Raw genomic sequence first — 25,342 nt, 5'->3', positions numbered from 1 at the left:
TTCGCACCCCTTTGAACGTTCCCTAGAATACAATTTGTACTGGTTAGTTTACTAAATTCCGAGGAGCCTTGAATGTATCATAGTCGATTGATCCCTCCCACTCGATCCTGACGACACCAAACACAAGATGGCAGCGTTGGAAGACGAGTTTGAAGATGCGCCTGATGTAGAACCTTTAGAACCAACATTAAAGAATATTATCGAGCAAAAATCTTTGAAATGGATTTTTGTCGGTGGGAAAGGTGGTGTTGGTAAAACGACGTGTAGGTAAGTGTGGATCAAAAAAGTAGGCTCATAAACCCTCAAATACAGGCTGACCGTGTTGTTGAAAGCTGGCGTAAGAGGCTTTCAATTTGCTTTCGATGTTATTGGAAGGAGTTTGAAGTCATCACATAGTTGGATTTGTTACTTTTTTATTGCAGATTTTACTGAGACTCGTTGAAATCGCGATTCTGTCATGCCATAAATGTCAAAATACCGGCTAGCTTGCGACTAAGCTAAACCGCGACAGCCAACGGACACACATGACTCACGTCTTTTACAGCTGGTTTCTAATACAACAATAAAGCGTTTTGGCTTCTTATGAGACACAACATGATCAATTAATATTTTACATCACATATTGATACTTAACGTTTGCCGTGTGTTTTTGATTCTCCATTGACGTCGTGTCACAACAGATAAACGAATTCGCAATATTAATTTGCGAAATTGTTGAGCGTCATTTGATCAATATGGAAATTGGTTTAATTTTAGTTTACGCGTCATTTGATCAATATGGAAATTGGTTTAATTTTAGTTTACACTATAATTTACCTAAATAGATGGTGTGGAAAAAACATTGATCTTACTCTTATAAGTAATTTGATTTTATGCCTCCAAAACTAAACTAACTTGGTCTTCTGCTAGAATTTATTTGGTGTTATTATAATTATACTTATTTCTCTTAGTACATAGGTTAATGTTAACCCTTTCTGCCATTTTAAATAACTTTTCCAGCTGTAGTTTGGCTGTCCAGCTGGCTGGTGTCAGGGAGAGTGTCCTCATCATTTCTACTGACCCCGCTCATAACATCTCTGATGCTTTCGACCAGAAATTCTCAAAGGTGCCTACAAAAGTCAAGGGCTATGAAAACTTGTTTGCCATGGTAAGTCTGCATCTACAAGTATTATACTTGTCAAGAATGGGTCATTATTGAAACATGTAAGAAGCTAGAAAAGAAGTTTGTCTCTTGCCTCTCCAGTCTTATGACAAATTCCCACTTTCAGAGCACAGCACATCATTCTTTAAAAATGAATGGCTTGTGGTGGATTCAAATCCGTACCAAATCGGGCTGTGAATATGTGCGTGTAGGAAATTGATCCGAGCTTGGGGGTAGCAGAGCTGCCTGATGAGTTCTTTGAGGAAGACAACATGCTCAGCATGGGAAAGAAGATGATGCAGGAAGCCATGAGCGCCTTCCCTGGCATTGATGAAGCCATGAGTTATGCCGAGGTCATGAGGTGGGGTCACTTACGTCAATGTCTAACATTATTCAATCAATGTTACTGCTCTCTAATTTTAAGAAGCTACTATCCAACCCAAACGTAAGATTGGCTTATTTGCCAAATTAGAAATTGATCTTGTTGGTATATAAAACATGTTACCGTATTTTCCGCACTATAAGGCGCACCGCAGTAAAAGGCTCATCATTAATGAATGGCCTATCTTAATATTTGTTTCATATTTAAGGCGCAACGGATTATAAGACACAGCAGTGGTAGTGGTGGTGGTAGTAGTAGTAGTAGTAGGGGATTGTGTTACACATCCACTAGTTGGAGCTGTAGTAGTAGTAGTAATAGTAGTAGTAGGGGATTGTGTTACACATCCACTAGTTGGAGCTGTAGTAGTAGGGGATTGTGTTACATATCCACTAGTTGGAGCTGTAGTAGTAGTAATAGTAGTAGTGGTTAGGAGTTGTTATACATCAACCAGAGAGGTTAGCCAATATTGATCCATATATAATGGCACTGCCGGCTTTTGACAAAACGGAAGTCTTTTAGTTGCACCTTTATAGTGCGGAAAATACGGTACTTGTGATGTTGATGCTGATATTGCCACCTTGCCTTCTCACCTTCTGGCAGAAATTCCTAGCATTCAGCGGTAAGTTGATTTGAAAACTATCATGTCGAACAGAACTACGCTGACTGATGAAAACATTGCATGGATGATATATTTTAATGTAATTTGTTGGGATCCCAGGTTAGTCAAAGGAATGAACTTCTCCGTGGTTGTCTTTGACACTGCACCGACTGGCCACACACTCCGACTGCTGAACTTTCCCACCATAGTGGAACGTGGCTTGGGCCGACTCATGCAGATCAAGAACCAGATTAGTCCGTTCATATCCCAGGTGAGGAAGGGCGCAAAGATGGTAAGACTTTCTTTGATGGAAAATGTGCCTTAAATCATCTTTTTTTGTTAGATGTGCAACATGCTGGGGCTGGGTGACATGAATGCGGACCAGCTGGCATCAAAACTAGAAGAGACGCTTCCTGTTATCCGTTCTGTTAGTGAGCAGTTCAAAGACCCTGTAAGTCACCACGTCTTGAATACAGGAAATATATTTCCCACAATTTTTGTTTTGAATACTAAAGATTCTATTACTATATTTGTTTTTTTATGGATACTTATAAAATACTACACTTTGTCAGGGCATATATTAAACCATGGATAATAATTCATTTCTACATTCTAAAATGGTAAAATGTCATGCTATAGGTTGACTTTTAAGGGAAACAGATTTTTTTCTCTTCTTTTAATTCTTAGGAAGTCTTAAGTCTATCTTTCTTGCCACCTACAGGAGCAAACCACATTTATTTGTGTGTGTATCGCCGAGTTCCTGTCCCTGTACGAGACAGAGCGGCTAATCCAAGAACTGGCCAAGTGCCGCATTGATACACACAACATCATTGTCAACCAGCTAGTTTTCCCTGATTCTGAGAGACCATGTAAGATGTGTGAAGCCCGCCACAAAATTCAGTCCAAGTATTTAGACCAGGTATGTGTTTTGATTGATGTGCAGCTTTGTTATTATTATTATTTTGCAGTGCTATAGCTTATCAACTGGACTAAACAATTTAAAAGAGCTCTGTGTGATTCATTAAAAAATCATGCAACACAAAGGGAGAGCTTGTTGCTATGTTAATAGATATTTTTTAGACAATTTTTGCACTAGATAAATATATTGATTCAACATGTTTGCGACAGTAGCACTTGACCCCACAATATAAATTTGCATTGTATCTGTATGTTTTCACAGATGGAGGACCTTTATGAAGATTTCCACATAGTGAAATTGCCTCTGTTACCCCACGAAGTTCGGGGTGCTGACAAGGTCAATACATTCTCCAAGCAACTTCTGGATCCCTACAAACCACCCAATAAGTAAATGCCCTATTTGCGCGTCCAGTCCTCCTCCGACCACTCTCCACGCCCAAAGACCATGCGCACCTCTGAGCTCCCCCCAACCGGCCTCTTACCTGTCAGTACTCAAACCCTCATGCGAAGCGGAGCGTACGAACAAGGCGCACATGTCGTGCAGCTAATGCCATCTCCCACCTACGTAAGACCACACCCCATTGAAAAGCTAAAACAAATACGCCTTGGTGCACCCTACTCGCTTATCAAATCGCATCATATCTGTGAGAAGTAATATTCCTGCATTAAATATGTATATTTTAACCATTTTGAAACAGGGCACTCACTACTTTACACTTCAACCTTTATGATCTCATCTCTATACTTTTTTTAAGACATGTTTTTAATCATTCAGACCAGTGAGCAACAAGACTCAATTTTTCTCTATTTATGAGTCAGGTTTTGTCTGTGGAGTTCACGTGTTATTCCCGTGCCCGTGTGGATTTATTTTCCCACGTGGCCAAGAAATCACGCCTTATTATTCCTTGGTGTAAATGGGAGTGACTGGCAACCAGTTGAAGGTCTGCCCTGCAAACTTGTCTGTAAGTCAAATTGGATGGGCTACAGCCCCCCTACAATCCAAGTTAGGATAAGTTACTAATGAATGAACGACCCACCTGTAACAAGAAGTTTCATTTTCAATATTATATATTACTGTCTGGACCGGATGTTATTCTAATATTATTTAAGATTATAACCAAAGCTCACGGACATGAGAACTAATTCAACATTTTCCTTATGGGGTGAGATTCTGAAATATTATTTGAGCCCTGTTCCTCTTGTATCTTGATTTTTTTTTTTTTGTTGAGCTCTTGAACTTTGTAAGAAGCTGATTAAAATCCATCTAACGTAATGACGTGCGTTGTTAATTATACATTTGTGAATGTTATCCAACATGAATTGGAGCTCAGAATTGAGATGGATATGGATATAGTTTGACTGCTGACATTGCAAGTCAATTGTATACGTGAATGCATATGAGTTAATAATAATAAAAGAAGAAAAAACATTTTTCTATGGGAATTTCTGTGACATGATGTTGCGAGTCTTACTTAAATAAACTTAGTAACTGAGGTGAAGCTATTTCCGTGGTCACTCATTTGATGGGAAACAAAAAACAATTTCTAGCATTATAAGAGGCACTTTACCTTAATTAATGAATATATCAGAGAAATCAACTCAGACATAAGCACCCCAACTGACTTTGACAAAGCATGAAATTACAGTTAACCTTTCACATCTGAGCTCTGGCGTAACAGTCAAGAAACACTTAAGGAATTGGGATTTTTGCGGTACTGTAAATGCAATTATTTTGCAAAAAGATTGCAACAAATTCCAATTCACGCAAATGAACAAAACCATGTTTATGGGATCATCGATTTCCTCCGTTTATTTTTTTTTTTGCTGTCACTCAACTCAGTTTTTTTAAGGTCTACTTGCTTGGTTTTCATAATTTCTTCGAGTCACTTCGGTAGTTAACGGGCTGTCGCTTGCGCTCCATCATCCCGTCGCACTCACCCGGTCGGGAACCGCACTAACGAGCGCCTCCTTCTAGATTTGGGGATTTACCCCGGGGTGCGCTGACCACTGGACGCAATGAGGAGGCTCTGAAGATTAGTGCCATGTGGATACCAGGGGCGTCAGTGTTATGTGGTCTTGAACCCCAAAACAACTCCAGTGGAACTCAGAGGACTTTTAGCACTATGTGAACGCGAGACACTTTTCCTATGGGCTGATGCGCATCACAATGAATTCTTCAAGAAGATATATTTGCATTTCAGTTTGAAAAATTGATGTCAAGTTGAAATATGAACTTATTTAAGTTCATAGCAGAAGAATGAAAGGAGACACATGATTGGACCATCATTTGCACCGTCAATGGCAGGTAATGAGTTAAACTGATATTTAGGTTTGTGGATTTTTTTCTGCCAATGAATAATTTTTAGAAAATGTCTACCCTGTTGTACTCAGTAGTAGTAGTGCTGGTGCACAGACATCTATTTTTTTAATGTACTTTTGATGAAAAGTGTAAGAACTTATTTTGTTCCAAATACAGGTATCAGTGAGGTGACTCCAAATTATTATAATTTTTCCTGAGTTGGTGCATGCTGTGAACAATGACTGTCACCTACACAGCCAGAGTTGCTAACGCTCGCTTTTGCGGCTTTTCCAAGCTGCTTTTGGCATGGAAAGGAAGCATCTACAAAGTGTTGTATAAGGAATTCCTTGCTTTTTTTGCCATGTACTCGGCCATCAGTATCACGTACCGGTAAGGGTGCCTGGATTCTCATGTTTGTAATTCTTTGTGACACAGCTTTTCGCCTAAAAATGAATGATAATTTTTTTTCTTAGGTTTTTTCTTCCCCAGGACCAGAAGAGATATTTTGAGAAGCTGGCAATTTATTGCAACCACTATGCCAGTCTCATCCCAATGTCCTTCGTACTGGGTAAGGAGCAAGTTCATGTATAGTGGGATCAGCTAGTTTTGTGTTAGAGGTGAAGTAACTGGTCACCTTAAAATTATGCTTACGATCAAAAAAGGCAAAAAGGTCAAAATTAAGGAAAAAGCCGAAAAACTGAGAGAGCCCCAAAAATTTAAATCATAAATACCTTCATCTATTCAGTCTGATGTACTTCATGTTCGAACATTTTATCGTTCAACTGAACCGAATGATTTTGTCTTTCCGTCTCCTCTGTCATGGAGCAGGTTTCTACGTGACCCTGGTGGTGAATCGGTGGTGGAACCAGTACACCAGCATCCCGCTTCCCGATCGGCTCATGTGCGTCTTGTCGGGGGGGCTCCAGGGCGCTGACGAGCGGGGCCGCCTGCTCCGACGCACCATGATGCGCTATACCAGTTTGTCAGCACTGCTCATTCTCAGATCTGTCAGTACGGCCGTCTTCAAGCGTTTTCCCACCATGGACCATGTAGTGGAAGCTGGTGAGTGTTTGCTGGTAATGATGGATGGCCATGTACAGGTGCTTCATTTACTGTATTCAGGCCTGTTGAAATCAAAAGTTTAAATAATAAAGTTTGAACTTTTTTTTTCCTGACTTGAAAGTCGTCAAACCAGAGTTTGTTCGGATCTTGTACATTTGAAGTCTTATTACTTTCACATTTTGTACAATACAAAGTATCAGTGAGCTCCAAATTGGCAAAAGTTCATCTGAGAGGAATGTACAGGAATCAATTTGAAAAACTGTCCATGCTGACGTCTTTCTTAGAATGGAAATGCATATTGGTGCATCCTAAATAAAATGTGAATTGAACTGTCTCGAGACCATTTTCACCAGATGTTAAAAACTGCAGGATTCATGACCAGAGAGGAGCGCAAGAAGTTTGAAGGCCTTCACTCTCCGTACAACAAATACTGGATCCCTTGTGTGTGGTTCACCAACCTGGCTGCCGTGGCCCGCTGCGAAGGTCGCATCAAAGATGATCACATGCTCATGCTGCTGCTGGAGGTGCCTCATCACACATATGTTCGTCCATATTGTAACAATGTAATATGATCTCAGGCAGCATTTTTGGTTTGTTCTTGTTTTCAGGAACTGAATAAGTTCCGGGGAAAATGCGGCATGCTGTTTCATTATGACATGATCAGTGTTCCGCTGGTCTATACTCAGGTGAGAAAACATGATATAACTATAGATAAGGTCACTTTGTATTCTACTAAATACAATTAATTTTCACAGTATTGTGAACTTTTCATGTGGGAAACTATAAAGTTTAACAATCTGACTAAAATACGGTGTTAAGATACAGTTTTTTTTACTATAACACTTTCCCCTAACCTGTTCAATGATATTATATTGAAAAAAAGAAAAGAACACCTTTATTATGTGAAAACCAGTCTTGTAAAATAATGAAAAATTTGAAGAATTTAGATTTTATGACGTGTAATAGTGAATATACATGTAGTAGCCATTATAAGTAATGGCAGACATTGTTAAATGCAAGTACTACTCTTTAAGCCAATCAAATTTGAGTATCCCAAAATGCAACTGTGGTTCTCTTCTCTCTTTTGTGGAAGGATTTTTTATTTTACCATTAATCTTATAGTAAATTATTAATTTGTGTTATCAGATGTAATGTAACTGTCTATCGTTATTTATTGCTTTTATTTTCCATTGACCAAAGAGCAACCTGAACCAATTGTTTGATCAAGCCTATTAAAATTAAATGTCCTTGTTTCCCCTATTTGTTACACAGGTAGTAACTTTGGCCGTATACAGTTTTTTCTTGGTATGTCTGATTGGTCGCCAGTTTCTGGATCCTAATCAAGGTTATGCAGGACATGACCTTGACCTTTACGTGCCTATCTTCACTTTACTGCAGTTTTTCTTTTACGCCGGGTGGCTCAAGGTTAGCGGCGCCGGAATTCATAGTTTTCTATTATTTAATTCAATTAAATATTATTCAATTGACTTATTCGTTTTTCTTGGCCCAATTTTTATTTTCTAAAGGTCGCAGAGCAACTCATCAACCCTTTCGGAGAAGATGATGATGACTTTGAGACAAACTGGTTGATTGACAGGAATTTCCAGGTTGGAAAAAGCTGCTCTTATTTTTTTTATTTTTATATATATATATATATATGCCCATATGTTTTTGCCGTTTTTCCACAGGTGTCCATGATGGCGGTGGATGAGATGTATGGAGATCTGCCAATGATGGAACGAGATCGCTACTGGAACGACTCGAACCCTCGGCCACCCTACACAGCGGCAACTCTTTTTGTCCTCCGCAAACCTTCCTTTCAAGGCTCAACATTTGACATGGCGTAAGTCTTCGTGTTTCACAGACAATGACTTTATCAGGTGCTTCCGGGTGAAAAGAATCTTATTTGATAAAGTAGCATCAGAAATTTAATTTATTGGATTGGATTGGATTGGATTGGATTGGATTGGATTGGATAACTTTATTCATCCCTTATTCGGGAAATTTCGTTGTCACAGTAGCAAGAGAGTGAGGATGCAGAAATAGGAAAGGCATTTTAGACATAAATAGATAGGCAATAAGTAAGTTAATAAATAAATACATGAATAAATATATAAATAAATAAATAAATAAGCGTGTTGCTGAAATATATATATATATACACACATATATACATATACACATACGTGTACATATACATACATATATATAAGCACATATACACATACATACACATAGATGTACATGCATGCATACGGTAGGTCTTAACTATAAGTTGTTTAGACATGGGGAAAAATATATTTTCCAGAAAACAGCCGCCCGACATGCGGGCAAACATTTTATCAATGATGGTATTATGTATTTGAGCCAATCAAACGCGATTATCCCAGAAAGACTAGCAGTGTGAGATCACAAAATGCATGTTTTTGGATAAAAGTTCTTCTTTTGCACTGTACACAAGTACACCGTATTGAATTAGCCAAGAACTGATCAAACTGGCTTTACGACAGGATTCCAAAAGAAGAGATGCACTTCCAGCCTCTGGAGGAGATCGCCGAGAACACGGAGGAGTCAGTCAGCCGTCACCCCAACATGGCTCTCTTCAACCGGCTCCTCAACGCGGCCCCCTCCCACGCCGGCTTCATGAGCGGGGCCCTGCGACGCACTTCGGCCCAGCTCCAGAGACTCTATCATTCGCCTAGCATTGACCGCTGCGTCAGCGATGACGACGATAGCGAAAGTTGCAAAATAGGTAAAGGGGGCTCCTTGCCATCTGGCCTCGGGCAGGATACCCAGAGCACCGTGTGTAGTTTCAGGGAGGAGAAGAGTGCCAGAGTGCCTTTGCTGGAGATTCAATTTGGAGCGGAACAGGTGAAACCAGGTGGCCACTTTGACATCAGCCAGGTGGAAGAGGACAGCGGAAGCAATGCGAGTGGTATTGAAGATGCTCACTGGACAAAAGAGGAAGACCCAAAAACAGAGGTCGCATCTTCTGTGACGTGCCTTCCTCCTCCTCCCCAGCATTTGACCGAGACTCGATCTACCTCCACTCTTCCTCTGACAATCCATCACCCTTCTCGTTTTCCCTTTCACACAACTTCCGACTCCTGTTTAGAGCACTGCAGCTCGCAGCCTGTTGTCAGCCACCACAAAGCTTGGTCCGCCATCCCCAATTCTCCTTTAGGGCAACACAAAATGCCTTTTCTCAATGTCCCATCTTTGGAATCCCAGCGTTTTCGAAGTGTCAGCATGGGATCAGTGCTGACTGGGACTTGAATTCACACCAGAATGTCACATACATTTTTGGACTGGTTTGTGGTGATTGAGTGGTTAGTGCGTGCGACTCAGAGTTCTGCGATCGAGGGTTCAATTCCCGGTCCAGTTTTGCACGTTCTTCCCCGTGCCTGTGTTGGTACTCAAGCATGGTTGGCATTTAAATCATTTAATACATTCAGCAACCGTCTTTCACATTAGACCAAATTATACCAGGTATTTTTTTTATCCCTTTTAAAGTTTTAGTCCTTAAAGAAAACCTAACATGCATATTTCTGGAACGTGGGGTACGTGGAGGAAACTTTTAGACATGTAAGTCTTCTGAACTTTAACATGTGAATGTGTTTTTCATGCTTATTGCTGCATGAAAATCAAAATGTAAATACTGTGAAATATCTCAATTTGCAATATTTCTAACATGCAATAACGTAGACTGCCATGATATACATTATCATACTGGCCTGATGGAAGTATTTTTGACATGTATAGTGGAAAGTCACTTGTATTTTATATGTGTAATTATCGTATTATTTTAACCAAGTAAAGAAAGTCTGTATGGTGTTATGAGTCCATTTTTAAACGACTCGCTTTTTTATGTTTGCATTAATGTGACAACTTGTCATGATTTAAATGACACAAATAACATGATATGACTAAGGTGAATAAAATCACTTTTAATACTAAAGATGGTCAAAAACCCATCTTCTGCACAATATAGAAATAGTATGTTTATGTATCTAGAAAATGATATAATAAACAGATTTCATATTTCCCAGCAGAGGGCGATAACAGTACAGTCAAAAATGCAGTGCATTCATTTATATATCTTCAACATTTCTTCTCCTTGTCTGATGGGGTGCTGGAGCCTATCCTAGCTAAATACAGACACCAGGTGGGGGACACCCTAAATTGCAGATGATAATAATTTTGGCTGCAGTAAGCCTTGCAATCTTTCCGAGGATAAGCGGTATGAAAGTTGAATGAATAATAATAATATCTGGGTTGTTCTATCTTGGTAGAAATACTCTCCTCCTGCGGGATGATTGCCTTTCTCTGGAAAGAAAAGACTGGGCTGGCCCTGCTGGTCTTTGGTCTTCAGAAAAAGTCTGCTGCTGTAGAACACCAGACTGCAACGAGCAGCATGGACAATGCCATGAAATGATTGCTATTTTTGTCACACTTTGTCAAAATGAGCTCTTCTCTCAACCGTGAAAGAAGTTGGCAAAATGAAAACAAGAGAGATCAATCATGCTTGAGATCCTAATCCAGTTAGAAAAATAAGTGTATTTACTGTAGTAAACCTGAAGCTATGAGAACAAAGGAGATCAGCGCCTCCACTATGCTTTGTTTTTCATATGACTCACCAATTTTTTCTCTGTAGTTTCCACAAGCTATGTTCTCACCTTTGATTTTTGATTTTCTTATTGCCCGGCAATACATATGTTTAAAAAAAATCAACATGACCCATTAAATGGGGGGAAATACCCAGTGAGAAAGAAAAAAATGAACTAACATGGAGAGGTGCAGGGAAGGTAAGGGTATGACAGGGTAAATTGAGTGTGCCTGTAAAACATATGATATATGATAAACAACCTATTATAAAACTAATCATCTATTATTTACCATGTTATTGTTAATCTCCACATCAAAATATATGGTATGGGCCAATAAGTGTTGCTAACAAAGTGAGGAGAAGAGTTTTAAAACAGTATTAGTCATTGGAATCACGTTTTCTTTTTAAATTCCCCATCTTTGTAAAGTACTTGGATTATTAAATGGATCATTTCATAAACTTGATTAAACCTAGTTTTCAATAACTAAAAAAATATCCAAATTTGACTGCAAATCCCGTTCCCTAGCATTATCAAGAAAATAGTGGGAAGACTTTTAACACCAATACTAATTTAATCCGACATCTGAAGATTTTTCCAGATAGTTTTGCTCTACCATAACTTCTAAAGGCCACCCAAATAGTAGCTACTTTTATAGTATAATTGAACAAAATAAAACACTTTCACCAAAATTGCAAGAAATAATAACATTAGCAAGTATTAGGACTTGGTATCTGCAATTAAGTCTGGAAAATGAGTAGTACTGCATCATTAATCAACTTAAAGAAGTAGAAGGCATGATGATAGTGTATTTGTACCCACCATGTCTTTCCAGGCTTTAAGTAGAATTTCCTCCTCTCGCTCCTGCTGTGTCTTTGAATTTTCCCCGACTCTGTCCTGTCCAATCTGAATGTTTCACTTAACAGAACACCTTATTCAAAGAAACTGCAAAAGATCAAAACCCACCTCTGCCATCTTGGCATCGCACTGACAGGCTTCTTTTCTGGTGGTCATCATGCAACCTTATTATAACCCCCCAAAAGTTCTACTTGTTACACATTGAGTAGTTTCCACAGCCGAATTTTGTTTCACAGCAGAGGCCGCGGGTTTGTTGTTGGCAGAAACAATCAAATGTGAAGCCGCTGCGGGGTTACTGGTCTAGTTTAGCTTCATGACGGCCCAAAAACGCTGACCTGGACATTTTCACCCTCGGCCAGTAATCCATTGGCTTCTGGATTAGTGGCCACAAACACAATGCAATTAGTACAATGCCTTAGTTTCTCAAGCAGTATTTGTAATTATATGACCCAAAATCAATTCAAAATAATGAGTAATTTATATTACATATATGGACTTTTAATCTTGAGTCAATGAAATCAAATGGATTGGACGTTTGATGTGGTCAATGGCAGCCAGAGAGTTAAGCTTTGTGAGGTCATGGGAATTGGATAAAACTAAATAAATAAATATAGTTTCCAGAGCTTCCCTGCGATTGGCTCTCCAGCTATTTCTCGTGTTCCCTGCTTGGTACTCATGGTTGGCTGGGATGAGCTCCGGCACCCCCGTGACCCCTGTGAGGATATGCGGTAAAAAAAATGAAGACATGAATTTCCAGAGCAAAATACACACGGCCGCATATATTATGAATTCATGTCTTGATTCTTCTTTTAGGTACTTGGACGTTTGGTCGCCGGACGTTTGGTCGCCGGACGTTTGGTCGCCGGACGTTTGGTCGCTGGACGTTTGACAACATGACAGAGAGTTTACTGTTGAAACCAGCTCTCAAAATTATATTCATGAGAGAGAGAGAGTTTAATATCTAAATATCTACTGTTGAAACCAGCTTTAAAAATTATATTCACCCGGGCGACCAAACATCTGGCGACCAAACGTCCGGTCACGCTTCTTTTGTATGTCAATGTATTTTAATACATTTGTGGAATTAAATCATTTTAAATATTATTTTTTTAAATTTAGTTTGAAATTGAATTGAAACTTACCTTTGACCCTAACTCCAAGTTTGAAACTCGAACCTGAATTTCAAACACTAGATTTTAAACCCTACTTTGCAACCCTAATTCTGCATTAAAACTTTAGTGTGAATCCCTAACATTGGTTTGAAATCATCTTCTGTATTTTTATTATTATTAATATTATTATTCCGTCCACTGTCTTTTCATGCTTCAGAGTTTTTGCAAAGAATCATAACTTTCCCCATGTATTGTACGTCTAATCTACCTACTGAGTCACGAGCTTATGGCGTGAAAAATTAGACATAGATGACTGATTAACAGTTGACATGTTCAAAAGAGTGAGATAAGAGCATATGAGAATCCCAGGACTTCTGGTCAGCAGCAGTTGCTAGTCGATATTTCTCAATTTCCTGTCCCTCCGAAGCATTTCTAGCAAGGTCGACCCATTCCAGTCTTTGATCTGATTTCAGAGATGTGGTTTTTGTCTTTCCCATTAAGTGTGAAAAACACAAACGTGGAGGAGGATTTCAGAGAATGGGGTGTGTCTATGTGTTTCCCCAGAAACTAGAGCGCTGAAGTCAGCTGAATCTCATTGGAGGTTCAACCCAAACATGTGGCACCGAGTCTTCATCGGCGTAAAGCTGTTTTATGTTTTAAACATGTAATATTTTCCATGCGTGCCCCCAAGATGCAGTAGTGGTTGTTATTCCAGAGACATGAAAAAGAAAGTACAGATTTAAGAGAGACACTTATAAAACTGTCTATAAACAGGCAGACAAAGTCACTTCTCATGAAATAACAGGATCCAACACGTTTTTTTTTTGGTTTTTTGGGGTAAACAAACGAGACATGTCAAGTCCGTGTTAATGACGGGACACTGATTCCAAGCCTAGGCCTTTTCAGGTGTATTTATCCGGGTGTGTTTGCACGGCTACGTGTGTGCGTGTGTGTTTAGGCCACACCTTGTCTTACACAAGTTTGGAAGAAGTTTTCTCTGTGTGTAAGGACCTGTCAGTCTGGTTCTTTGTGTGTCTGTTACCGTCTGGTCGTCACTCTCTGTGAAATACATACTACTAACTGCTCGTTTAACAATGCCGCTTTATCGGTACACAAGTAAATGAGTCATGAGATTAAGTGGTCTGTCTGAAGGTCAAATTATCAAAGAAGAGTGCAAAAGATTGGTTGTGGACTTAGACGCCGGGTAAATCAAGAACTGAAAATGTTTTTATATCTACCCTTTTACATTTGAAATCATCAACAAACTAAATTATTCATCATGGAGGTTGTATATCAATTTTCTTGTATTTAGACTAAATAAAATAAATTAAAAACAACAACAACAAGGGGAAATATGCCTTTTTTTTACTCTAATAGCCAAAAATAAATCTCAAATACATAATATGTTGGACTTGACATCATTGAACAATTTCTAAAATAATGAATAAAACATGAGTATGTCCTCTCTTCTATTTTTCTAAAATAGTTAGCCTTGATTGAATGATTTAGTCTATGTTACACATATGATCTAAATAACATATTTTTTTTAGACTAATGGGTGGGAGGGCTCAAGGTCTCACTTGCTTTGTCCTATTTCTTCTTGACAAGAATACTAACAATAATCGCTACTTCTTACTTATTTGTTTCTCAGGGCTGATTAATATGAATTAATTCTGGATTGATTTGGGGCTTCATGTTATATTACAGTATTGTAAATATTAAATAAATCATAACCATAACTATGTCGCAGAAAATAGCGGAAACATAAAAGCAAATTTTCAAGAACTTTAACACTCAAGTGGCCTAAAGTACAGAAATGGAGCAGCAACATTATTTCCCATGAATTGTAAATAATATGTTTGCTCTCATAGCGTCTTTGCTCATATTTTGCTACGCCACTTGTGCATTAAGTGTAAAGACTCGAGTCCTTCATCTCATGACGGGCGGATGCCAACTCCTAATTATATAATTATGTACCCAGCTATATTTAAAGAAGCAAATCTGTACTCATTTTTACATGTAATTACCCACCACTCATGGATTAATGGAGCTTTATTTTTTGGCATTTCTGAACTGTGGGTGGAGGTAAAGAAGTCTTTGAAAATTTCACTGCAGGCTTTTTCATATACGAGTAGATAAGACCAATATCTTCAGTGATTTTTATATTTATTTAAAGTGTTTTTAAGCGGTAAATGGCACACTGTGTACTTTATTGAGACATCTACAAGAGTTAGCATCGTTAATGAAATGCAGGTCGAAATACAAAGAAAGCAATTCACCAACCCAAGTCAAGTTCATGTGGAAATCTGGCCAAGGAAAGAATAATTTCAGGCGAATTGTACGCCAATTAATCCAAAATTACCTTCTGAATAAATAGCGTCTCTTGAAATGGGTGTTGTTAAGAAGCCTGATTGGACTACTTGCGTGTGTTTGTGTGGCACCCAGCAGCAAAACATGTTTGTTCCAGTTTGCAAAACGTGCTGACAACTTGGACACACAGCAAGTTATTATCCAACCTGGGCATGTAATTTGCACTGAGGCCAAGGTGGAACACATTTTAAATATAGGAGGGACCCGTGGCACTCTTAATGTCTGCTTTTGAAATTGCCTCTCACTTCAATCATGGCGCAGAAATAAAGCAATCCTTTTGACATTTGGCCACTGAAATGGAAAATAAATTACAGTTCATATACACACGTACATCATGTTTGGATATGAGATGAAAGATTTTAAATAAACTGTACACTGGGGAGAAGAATACTCAGTTCATTGACGTATAACGGTAAAAAAATACAAATATACCCCTTTTTTGTTTTTATGAAAAACGCAGAAAACGGGAAATACTGTCAAAAATATTTCCGGAGTATTCCCCCGTTTTTCACGGTGTTTACAGTTTTTGCGTCTTAAAAACTGTAAAACCAAAAACGGGCAAACACTGTTTTTTATTTAACACAAAGATGCAGGTCATATTTGAATGAATATTTTTGAACAATACTATTTGATCCAAGCAAAACTACATTTTTATTACAATTGCAAGACAAAATGCTGGTCTGATTAAAGTGTTTTTGGGCATACAATACAAAAAGATGCACTGCTGAGCGTTATACTAACAGACATTTCGATTGTGGGAAGCTGTCGTCTTTTGGAAAAATAAAATGCAGTACATCACCGCACATGTGTACGAGTGAGCGGAAGGGTGCTGGAGGCTTGACTAGTTAAGAGCTGACTCCTGGCCATAACCTCTCGTCCCATTATTCCGACGTTTTTGCCTGTTTCCATGTCACTGGGGGGGCTCCCTGATGGAGGGTGACAGTAACGTCTGTCCCGCGTCCCCCGGCCCGTGGCCCCGCCTCCCTCGCCGCCCCCGTCGTGTCTCCTCCACTCTGCCCTCTTCGCTCTTGCCCATTCAGCACTGACCTAGGTGACCTTGCTTTGGAGGTTGCCAGCTTGCCTCTGAGCTTCTAGGGGGGGCAAAATGTGCGGACGGCTGTCAAAAGCACATCTGGGATGAGATCGGGCACCCATCCGTGGCTGATTAATCTTTGGTGGTGGGTGCTTCTTCTTCTGCGTACTGCATTGCAAACAATACTGTTGTACTAAGAATCAGTTCCTTTTCATCATATGAGTTAGCCACTGAATTAACGTATATTTAGTTAGTAAGGATGCACCAATGTGGATCGATGCGTGCGTCAATTTGAATCATGGCAGACTTTGTCATATTGGCAAATATGTTGTCTAAGGCACATGTGTCAAAGTGGCGGCCCGGGGGCCAATTCTGTCCCACCGCATCATTTTGTGTGGCCCGGGAAAGTAAATCATGAGTGCAGACTTTCTGTTTCTGGATCAAATTAAAATGAAGGTTATAGATGTATATTAAATTTCCTGATTTTCCCCCTTTTGAATCAATAATTGTAATTTTTTAATCCATTTTTTCTGTGTTTTTAGTTCAAAAATCATTTTGTAAAATCTAAAAATATATATAAAAAAGCTGAAATAAACATTGTTTTAGATCTATAAAAACGGAATATTCAGGGCTTTTAATCCTGTTCTTTTAATCCATTTATAAAAAAATATATCAAAATATTATATGTAAAATGGTCTGGCCCACATGAAATCGAGTTGACGTTAATGCGGCCCGCGAAGCAACCCGAGTCCGACACCCCTGGTCTAAGGAATGTCGACATGGTTTCGTAATAAGACTGATCTGGATTGATCGAGACGCAAAACTGTGATCAAAATCGTCTTTGGTTAAATAGAATGGTTTTCAATCGAGTGTTTTCAGCAACAAAGTAGATAAAAATATATAAAAAATATATTGTATTAGGTGATTGTGGTAAATGCGTAAGTAATAGTAATATCGTAACACTGTCCAAAGACGCAATATCGTATGATTTGAGATCCCAAGGACGTTGGGAGTGTCCCTTTTCTAAAGCAGAACATCCCAGCATGGGTGGCTTTGTTCAATATTCATTGTTGAAGTCTGCTATGTTGTAATTATGTGACAACAATGACCCAATTAACTCATTTGAACAGGGAGTGGCTGAAAGATCGCTGCCAATCCACTCCCAGTCAATATGGGTTGGACGTCTATTGCCGTCAGGGACACTGAAACACAACCATTCACCGCCAAGTAATAAAGGGGTGATTGAGCTGACTTGTCTGCCCGTAATTTTCCGCCAAATCTCAATGGCGTGAAAGTGAAAACCTGAAAATCTCAATTGGAATGAGTCACCGAGCCGTCATCTCCCGTGGCGACACTTAAACAGGTTACCATGATTAGCCACCACTAATTTCTTTTGTCAATTGAGGCATGTCACATGACGCAAATGGCACTCCTTCCCACTTCCTGTTGCACAATTCCACAAATTGTCAAAAGCACTAACTTGTCGCACTTGTCGGAAAGTGGAAATGAGTCCACTAAAAGCGCATGACTTGGATAGGTAATGATAAAGTTTGTAAAGTAGCCGATGACAGAGGAGAAAGTGGAGGATGTCATGTTTTGGCCAGGGCGAGCATTATTCACGCTGTCAGTTGAGACGTGGCTGTAGGCACGAGAGTGTAAGTAATGGTGTGTGTCACGTAAATCAGCGGCGTTGATGACCTCATTTTACTGCAAAACTCCCAACGCCCACACGCTTTAAGGAGCTCCAGCTGCACGTGGCAGAACACTCAAACAGAAACATGCTTCGTGTCAACTCACAATAAAGCAATAAAACAATCAGCAACTTGTCTCTATGACATGCAGACTGTCATTAAATTCATTTAAAAAAAAAGGTAGTACAGGTAATAAATGCACGACAGCACCAGATCTAAATCATGCTTCAGTAAATCAAAAGTTAATGTGGTATTTTCTTCTTATCGGAGTTTGGCATGATTGAGGGGAAAGAGAATTATTTCAAACGCCCCCCATACACACAGAAAAATGCAAACCATGCCAATGCAATAGGCGGGGGTGCTAATCACTCATCTAAAATGTGGCACAAATGCCAAAGGAGACAGGAAGTTGAACCGTTGCCACCAACCAGAAATTAGCGGTTAAAACCAGTAAAGGGGCCAAGCAACATTTTTTGACTGATACCTGTGAATTAATTTCGGATGTCACAGATCTCTTCATGCAATCATTCTCCATATTTGGGAATGTAGTATGTATGGTAGAGAGCGGCAGAACTGTGGCTGATGAATCCAAGCTGACAAAAAGCACTTTTTTTTCAACAAGTGAAAAGGAAATCACTTTTAAGTGGTTTTTGTGTTACATTTCGGAAAAATATTGAATGAGAACCTAACATTCTGTGACGGATATCATTGCAATGCCACCTACATAATACATTTTCCATTGGTATTAAGGCGTCATAGACAATAAAACCTTCCGTGCTAAATGGTGTAAATGTGGCATGGTTTATAGCCCAGAGAAAATGAATGATGGGTGCCATTGAAAATGTACTTATCTGTGTCACAAGGCAGTTCTACAGTATTTCACTCCTGGTTAGAACCAATCAGACCTACTTAATGACATTCTAACAATGTAATACAAAGGTGAATCATTGCTGTCACTGCAGTCTTGGTATTATTAAAAAAAACATTAAATGTTTTAAGGTGATTTGGAAAGGTTTCTTTTGAATACATAAAATCTGTTAGAAGTTAAGTGCTGAAAACACGAGGACAAGCTGAAAACAAGTTCAGAAACTAGGTATGGGCAGAAACTCTTTTGGTTTCATTTTTGACATTTTTCTTTTAGGTGGGTATGTAAAGCTAATTGTTGTCATCACAAGGCCAAACACAGTGTCGTTCGTACCACTATATAAGTTAATTGCTTTTCCATTTTAGCAAGGACCAACACCACAGTGCTTTTAGTATTCACGCACAAATGGTAGCAAGTTTCTTTATGTCCTGCGATTGGCTAGCCACCAATTTAGAGTGCCTGTAGTTCACTGGGATAGGCTCCAGCATCCGCGACCCTTGTGCAGATCAGCGCTATGGAAAATGGATGAATGAACCTACATTTCCAAAAAACATAAGTTGCGGCTCTGTAACAATCAAATGTGTCTTTCTTTCACATTTGTGAATCTTTAAAGGTCAAACTTTGGTTACTAGACTATTTGAGTCTGGCTCGCACATGCGGAACTCATCTCTTTTCCCAAGCCAGCGTTTCTATGTTCTCGTCAGCTTCCGTGGCTGGAAATATGACATCACCACTCTTCCCCCAAAGTGCGACTTTTGACCACCGTGAGTTATTGTGGAGTGCGTGTCAATTCTTGATCAAACTGAAATATTTACCACTTCCCTCAAAAATGTCAACAGTTCAACAGAAGCATTATTTATGGCCGGGTCCGAAGAGCACAGTGCACGCTGTGTTCGTCTGCTGTTGTCTAGCGTTCATGCAGGTGTTGAGGCTGGCATGGGCCACACCTGGCTGGAACCGCAGACAACAGCACAGCAATAAACTCTCTTGAAGCCTCTACAAGACAGATTGAGACAGATGAGTGTACAACCCACACCCACACACAACCCTCGCACATCAGATAAGCATCTCTGCCAATGTCCACACACAGACGTGCTATGGCAGCAAAAAAAAAAACACAGATGTGCCCGTCCTCCAAAACTCATGAGCTGTTTTCTTCCGTGGCTTCAAACCCAGTCGGGACCAAATCAGAGCACTTTTCAGATGCATTCCTGCTCCAAGCTGCTATTAGACACATGTCCCTCTTTTCACTTGGCAAGAGAACAATGATGATTTCATTGGAAAAATATCTTTCCCATATTCCAGCGAGGCAGCGGGACAGGTTCTCTTCCAATGGTTTGCCCCCGGGCTAACGCAAGGCCAGGAAAAGGATGTCAATTTCCCAAACCAATCATTTTCTGTCTTCGCTCATCACAATTTCTTGTCTTGTCTTGCTGCTCAGAAACGTTGAGAGGTGATCTCATCGGTGCCTCGCGCCTCAGTTTGAGAACAACATTGTATATAACGGACCAAAATAGGTTCTGCAGCCTGGAAAAAAAAAACGGGTTGGAAAAGAGAAATACGGCAAGAGTTTCCAAGGAAGCCAGTCTGGACTGAAGTGGACGGTTTTAGACAAATTAGCGACTGTGGCCGTACTGACCCTTCTACCTTATGGGATCGTTAACTCATTCACTGCCATTGACGGGATTACTATTCGTCAATGGCAAACAATGAGTTAATGACAGATAGCTTATCAACATGGTGTTGTCATCGGAGCAAAACTGGGAAAAATGAATATATATATCTACGTATATTATATATAGCAATAAATATATATATAATATAAAAAAAATCAAAAAATTAATTAAAATACCTGTATTTACTGTAAATAAAGACAAATTCAATGAAATGTGGCTCATGTGTATTTGGGTCAGGGAATTTTATTTTTGTTTATTTTGTTTTATAATGTTTTATATATATGATCATAACTGTCATTCACAGGGATATACGTCCAATCCAGTTTGACTGAGAGCAATCGGATGAACCATTCAAACTAGATTGAATGTCTATCAATGCCAGTCAAACATGACACCTTAATTTGAAATTTAAATGTGTGGAAGCCTGTTGCCATCAAAAGGTGTATTTTTTATTTTTTTATATCAATTCACCTTTTCTAGTAAGTACCACAACACACACTCTGTATAAGTTAAGTATATAGGTAAGATTGGTCTAGTTCAAATTGAAGTTTCATATTCACATGTGCAACTTGTCCTTTCAACCTTTCTTTTTCATTCAGTTCATTTAGTCTAGCAGTCCTGAGGAGAGACGCCTGAAAACCAAAGTTCACACCGACACAAACATCAAGCCGCCATCTGACCTTGCTCTGCTCCACCTAAGAAGGTGGAGAAGCAGGAGGAGGAGTAGGAGGAGGAGGTGGAGGAGGAGGAGGAGGAGGGGGGAATTCTGAAGAAAAAAAAACAAACTGAAGAATTGGAAAGACATTCCATTTCCCGTAAAGCTTAGAGAAGAAGCCATGAGTCACCAGGGCAGTTTGAACTGGGCTCTTTTGAGTCGCAGACGCTCTCTCTTTGAAGGTCACCACACGGTGATTTTTTGGTCTTTTAGTCCATTGGCTCAAAGTTGTCCTTCTTTTCTTTGTTTTCTTCTCCAATCTAACGACTCTCGTCCGAGAATGGCACGTACTGCATGTAGTTAAAGTATTTCGCAATAGACGTCCCGTAAACACTCAAATTGCGAAACACTATGGAATAATACTCTCCCGTCTGTCTTTTTGCTCCAGCCCAGACAGCCGTTTGAAAACACGCGAACCCAAAAAAAATGATGCTGCTTTTCCGTCTAGTTCCGAGGCAGCGTCTTGAGTCACAGACGGGCTCCAAATTGCTTTCATGGTGACAACTTAATGGACTAGACTGAAGGAGCAAAGTCCATCATTTGTGCTCCCGTCCAGACGTAACATTAACACCCCATAGAATGGCCCTCGCTGGAATACAGGTGGACGATTTAGGAACCATCGCATAGTGGATGTGTTCACACAGTCAAAAGTTTTTGTTGACATCAAGTTACCCCTTATTCAGTTGCGGGGGCGATAAATATCAACGGGCCCCTTAAATCCAGTGGTCAAGAAAATGGCTGGGGGTGTTGCTAGGGGATCATCACTGGTGGGCCCCTACGATGAACGAATATATCTTAACACTAAAACACTATATTAAAGCCATACGCAACATTTTTGTTTATTTTCGACTCTACTTTCAACCGTCCTGCACACTTTATATCACCAAACTCCAGTTTATTCCCCTTTAAATATTATGTTTATCTATGAATCTGATGATATAATTAATTTGAAGTCAGGTGAGCTATATATTGAATGTATAAGGTAGTAATAGAAGGAATAATACCAATTCTGGTTTATAGACATCCATGAGTTACTTGACAATTTCCACCAAATTGTATTTTTTTTTGGCTATTTACAGTATGAATATTATGTAATATAAAGATTTTATTTCGTCTGTTGATATCTGATAATGATGTAGAGCAGGGGTGTCAGACTCGGGTTGGTTCGCGGGCCGCGTTAACGTCAACTTGATTTCATGTGGGCCGGACCATTTTAGATATAATATTTAGATTTTTTTTTTAGAAATGGATTAAAAGAACTGGATTAAAAGCCCTGAATATTCAGTTTTTATAGATCTAAAACAATGTTTATTTTAGGTTTTTTTAAACATATTTTTAGATTTTGCAAAATGATTGTTGAACTAAAAACACAGAAAAAAATGATTAAAAAAATACAATTATTGATTTAAAGGGGGAAATCAGGAAATTTAATATACATCTATACTCTTCATTTTAATTTGATCCTAAAACAAAAAGTCAGCACTCATGATTTACTTTCCCGGGCCACACAAAATGATGCAGCGGGCCAGATTTGGCCCCCGGGCCGCCACTTTGACACATGTGATGTAGAGCATAAATGTGGGAAGCACTTCCTCAAAAGTTCATATGGCTCACAAAAAAAGTTTTTTCGACATAAACATGTTCAACTAAATTAATTTTCATTGCCCCAATGTGTTCTGGAGGCATAACAATGACTCAGGTTGAGTCACTCAAAACGCACGCATGCATGCAAACACACGCTCACATACACACTCTTTCTCTCTTGCTCACACACCCGCACATGAACACACACACTTGCAAGAAAGGCAAAATAATATTGGTTGTAGCACCCACTTGCTATTCTAAAGCAACAGTTAAACGACAGTTTGCATAAAAACTGAAGGAAAAATGAACACAAAGTAGTCATTGGTCAGATTTTGTATATTTCTTTGCCACTTAGGGATGTGGATCATGTAAATATCACAGTTATAGAAAAATCAAATACACAATACAATATACAAATCAACACCATCATTGAAATGAATGTCGCTTTATACTTTACAGGGATAATTACAGTTGGCAAAATTGTTGAATAATTTATGGCTCAATTATGAATCTAGCGGCTTGTCTATTTGAAGTACACTTCCAAAACATAATAAATCTATTTGGATGAGTAAAAAATTAACTGACATAAATTTGGCTGTGTTCAACTAATTAATTGATTCAATCTGACTATTTGAACTAAAGATACAGTAAGTCTACACACATAGAATGGCATGGCAAAATTAAGATATATTTTTAAAAAATCTTTCATTTTATTTCTGCAAAGAGAATAATATGGTATATGAGAGTTGTAGGTTTTCTAGGAGAGATTTTGGCAGTTTTTTTTTAATTCATCCCCCCAAAGCCCCCCACGTGCAGCGACAAAATGATGTCATCGCTCCCTCTTGGTTTTTTACTGCCTGTGGAAATAACCACTTCATAGCTGATGCAAGTTTAGCAATGGTTGAAGACACTATGGCAGCACGTGCACTTTTTGGAGATGATCAAATATCTGATAATAACTCCTATTTTGCACATAAGTACAATAAAAAGGGATGAAAAGCGGACAGATGGGCGTATGTTGTACCAGAACGGGGTGATGGCAAAGGGGGGTTTGCTGGCACGCTATCTGCGAACAAATATATGCATCTGCGTCACAAAAATGTATTTCTAGATTGACAAATGCTTCGTTCCCACACTCACATTTTGACGAGCTGCTTCAGAGACGTCAGTGGGTGTGAGTTTATTATCTCCCCAATTTGAAAGCTTTTAATGATCCTGACAAACTTGCCATAGTAGAATGTCTTTTACTGAATCTGGCTTTTTTTTTAGTTCATTCATTACCTTATTTGGTCATTCAATTTCTTGTGCTTGTCACTTTGTAAAAAATGTTCCTTAAAATTTTTCCTTTTTATTATTGTTCTCACTTCCAAATGAGCTCAATTTTAGGCCTCATACCACTGTACCACTAAACACACACACACACACACACACACACACACACACACACACACACACACACATGTGCACACATGCAATTAATGCTTTACACTTACTATTGGCAGAAGGAAATTGGTCATTTCCCGTAGTGTGTAGTACAGGATGTGAGGTTAGTGACTCGCTTTGTTTCAGTGTATCATGAATGAGGGAGAGCAGGCTGTATTTTTTGATGCACTACAATCACAGTATTTATTACCACCATGCAAATGTGACGCTTCACTCCTACACGTGCTGAATTTTTTTTTTTTTTAAGCAAGTGGTAGCTTCTTGAGAATGTCAGTTGAAAGATACTTTCAACAAATATGTCATCCGACCAAACCCTGGAAATAAGCCCCTCGTATCTTCCTATTTCCTCTCCTGCCACTTGCGGCCAACAACGAGGTGCTCTAAAGTGGACACAACAGTGCGGAGGCCCGGACCTCTCGGTGGTGGTTGAGTCAGACGCCCTCTGCTTTCCCCCCTCTTCATTCGTGCTTCTGTTCTTCTCATCCTAATGTGTGCGCACACTCGTGGCACTCTGGAGCTGCCACGCTATCCAAAGGGAAGGGCGAGCTAAGTGTACTCCAAAATTGCACTGATGTGAGCACACTTTTTTATGTAGCCAGGGAAGGGCAACTCATCAGTGTATAAATATGCCACCCCAATAGTTTATTGCTACAGTATATCTCAATCTGAAATCACTTTACAGGGTCTTTAAATCCACAGACATCCTCCATGTTCCATTTTATGTTCATTTTTTTTACATCCAAGCATTTTTTAAATGTTTCTTATCATACAATCCAAGTTATTGAAATTCATGCACAAAAAAAGGATTTGTACACAACTAAATGAATTCAATTGAATGCTTTTATTGTCATTAAACAAGTATAATGGGATTTAAAGCTTCACCACAAAGTGCACAAATAACAACAACAAACAAATAAATAATCAATCATTAATACCAATAAATAATATATATTTTTAAATCAATATATAAGTAATAATAGCAAAGTAAGAA

The 25,342-nt window shown here is 39.1% G+C and overlaps 2 protein-coding genes and 1 long non-coding RNA gene across 4 annotated transcripts; 2 read left to right on the top strand and 1 right to left on the bottom strand.

Annotated features, from left to right (window-relative positions):
* The first annotated feature begins 88 nt into the window (after positions 1–88).
* On the top strand, positions 89–4,468 carry get3 (guided entry of tail-anchored proteins factor 3, ATPase). The gene is made up of 7 exons (XM_077606081.1): positions 89–267; positions 1,000–1,147; positions 1,354–1,502; positions 2,242–2,392; positions 2,465–2,572; positions 2,843–3,040; positions 3,302–4,468. The coding sequence occupies exons 1-7, from the start codon at positions 128–130 to the stop codon at positions 3,428–3,430; spliced, it is 1,023 nt and encodes a 340-aa protein (XP_077462207.1). The 5' UTR covers positions 89–127; the 3' UTR covers positions 3,431–4,468.
* Positions 4,469–5,174: 706 nt separating this feature from the next.
* best2 (bestrophin 2) lies at positions 5,175–10,119 on the top strand. 2 transcript variants are annotated; one of them, XM_077605416.1, is made up of 11 exons: positions 5,175–5,344; positions 5,516–5,728; positions 5,812–5,906; positions 6,167–6,400; positions 6,770–6,924; positions 7,009–7,086; positions 7,673–7,825; positions 7,927–8,007; positions 8,089–8,243; positions 8,911–9,152; positions 9,211–9,395. In XM_077605416.1, the coding sequence occupies exons 2-11, from the start codon at positions 5,577–5,579 to the stop codon at positions 9,273–9,275; spliced, it is 1,410 nt and encodes a 469-aa protein (XP_077461542.1). In that variant the 5' UTR covers positions 5,175–5,344; positions 5,516–5,576; the 3' UTR covers positions 9,276–9,395. The 2 variants fall into 2 exon arrangements, with proteins under 2 accessions (XP_077461542.1, XP_077461541.1); XM_077605415.1 differs by having other exon boundaries at positions 8,911–10,119.
* Positions 10,120–10,465: 346 nt separating this feature from the next.
* LOC144078115 (uncharacterized) lies at positions 10,466–12,129 on the bottom strand. The gene is made up of 3 exons (XR_013301179.1): positions 11,971–12,129; positions 11,827–11,901; positions 10,466–10,800 (listed from the first exon to the last, which is right to left on the bottom strand). It is a non-coding gene; the product is annotated as an uncharacterized LOC144078115 (long non-coding RNA).
* Positions 12,130–25,342: the final 13,213 nt, after the last annotated feature.

Source organism: Stigmatopora argus, chromosome 7 (genome assembly GCF_051989625.1).
Source record: "Stigmatopora argus isolate UIUO_Sarg chromosome 7, RoL_Sarg_1.0, whole genome shotgun sequence".
Lineage (NCBI taxonomy): Eukaryota > Metazoa > Chordata > Actinopteri > Syngnathiformes > Syngnathidae > Stigmatopora > Stigmatopora argus.
Note: the sequence above shows the minus strand (reverse complement) of the source record. Positions and strands in the feature narration are given on the sequence as shown.

Coding starts and splice junctions, on each gene's coding strand:
- get3 (XM_077606081.1), top strand. CDS start 128: ATGGCAGCGTTGGAAGACGAGTTTGAAGATGCGCCTGATGTAGAACCT. Junction 1,503..2,241: donor AGTTATGCCGAGGTCATGAG/GTGGGGTCACTT, acceptor TTGGGATCCCAG/GTTAGTCAAAGGAATGAACT. Junction 3,041..3,301: donor AGTCCAAGTATTTAGACCAG/GTATGTGTTTTG, acceptor ATGTTTTCACAG/ATGGAGGACCTTTATGAAGA.
- best2 (XM_077605415.1), top strand. CDS start 5,577: ATGACTGTCACCTACACAGCCAGAGTTGCTAACGCTCGCTTTTGCGGC. Junction 5,729..5,811: donor GCCATCAGTATCACGTACCG/GTAAGGGTGCCT, acceptor TTTTTTTCTTAG/GTTTTTTCTTCCCCAGGACC. Junction 8,244..8,910: donor GGCTCAACATTTGACATGGC/GTAAGTCTTCGT, acceptor GCTTTACGACAG/GATTCCAAAAGAAGAGATGC.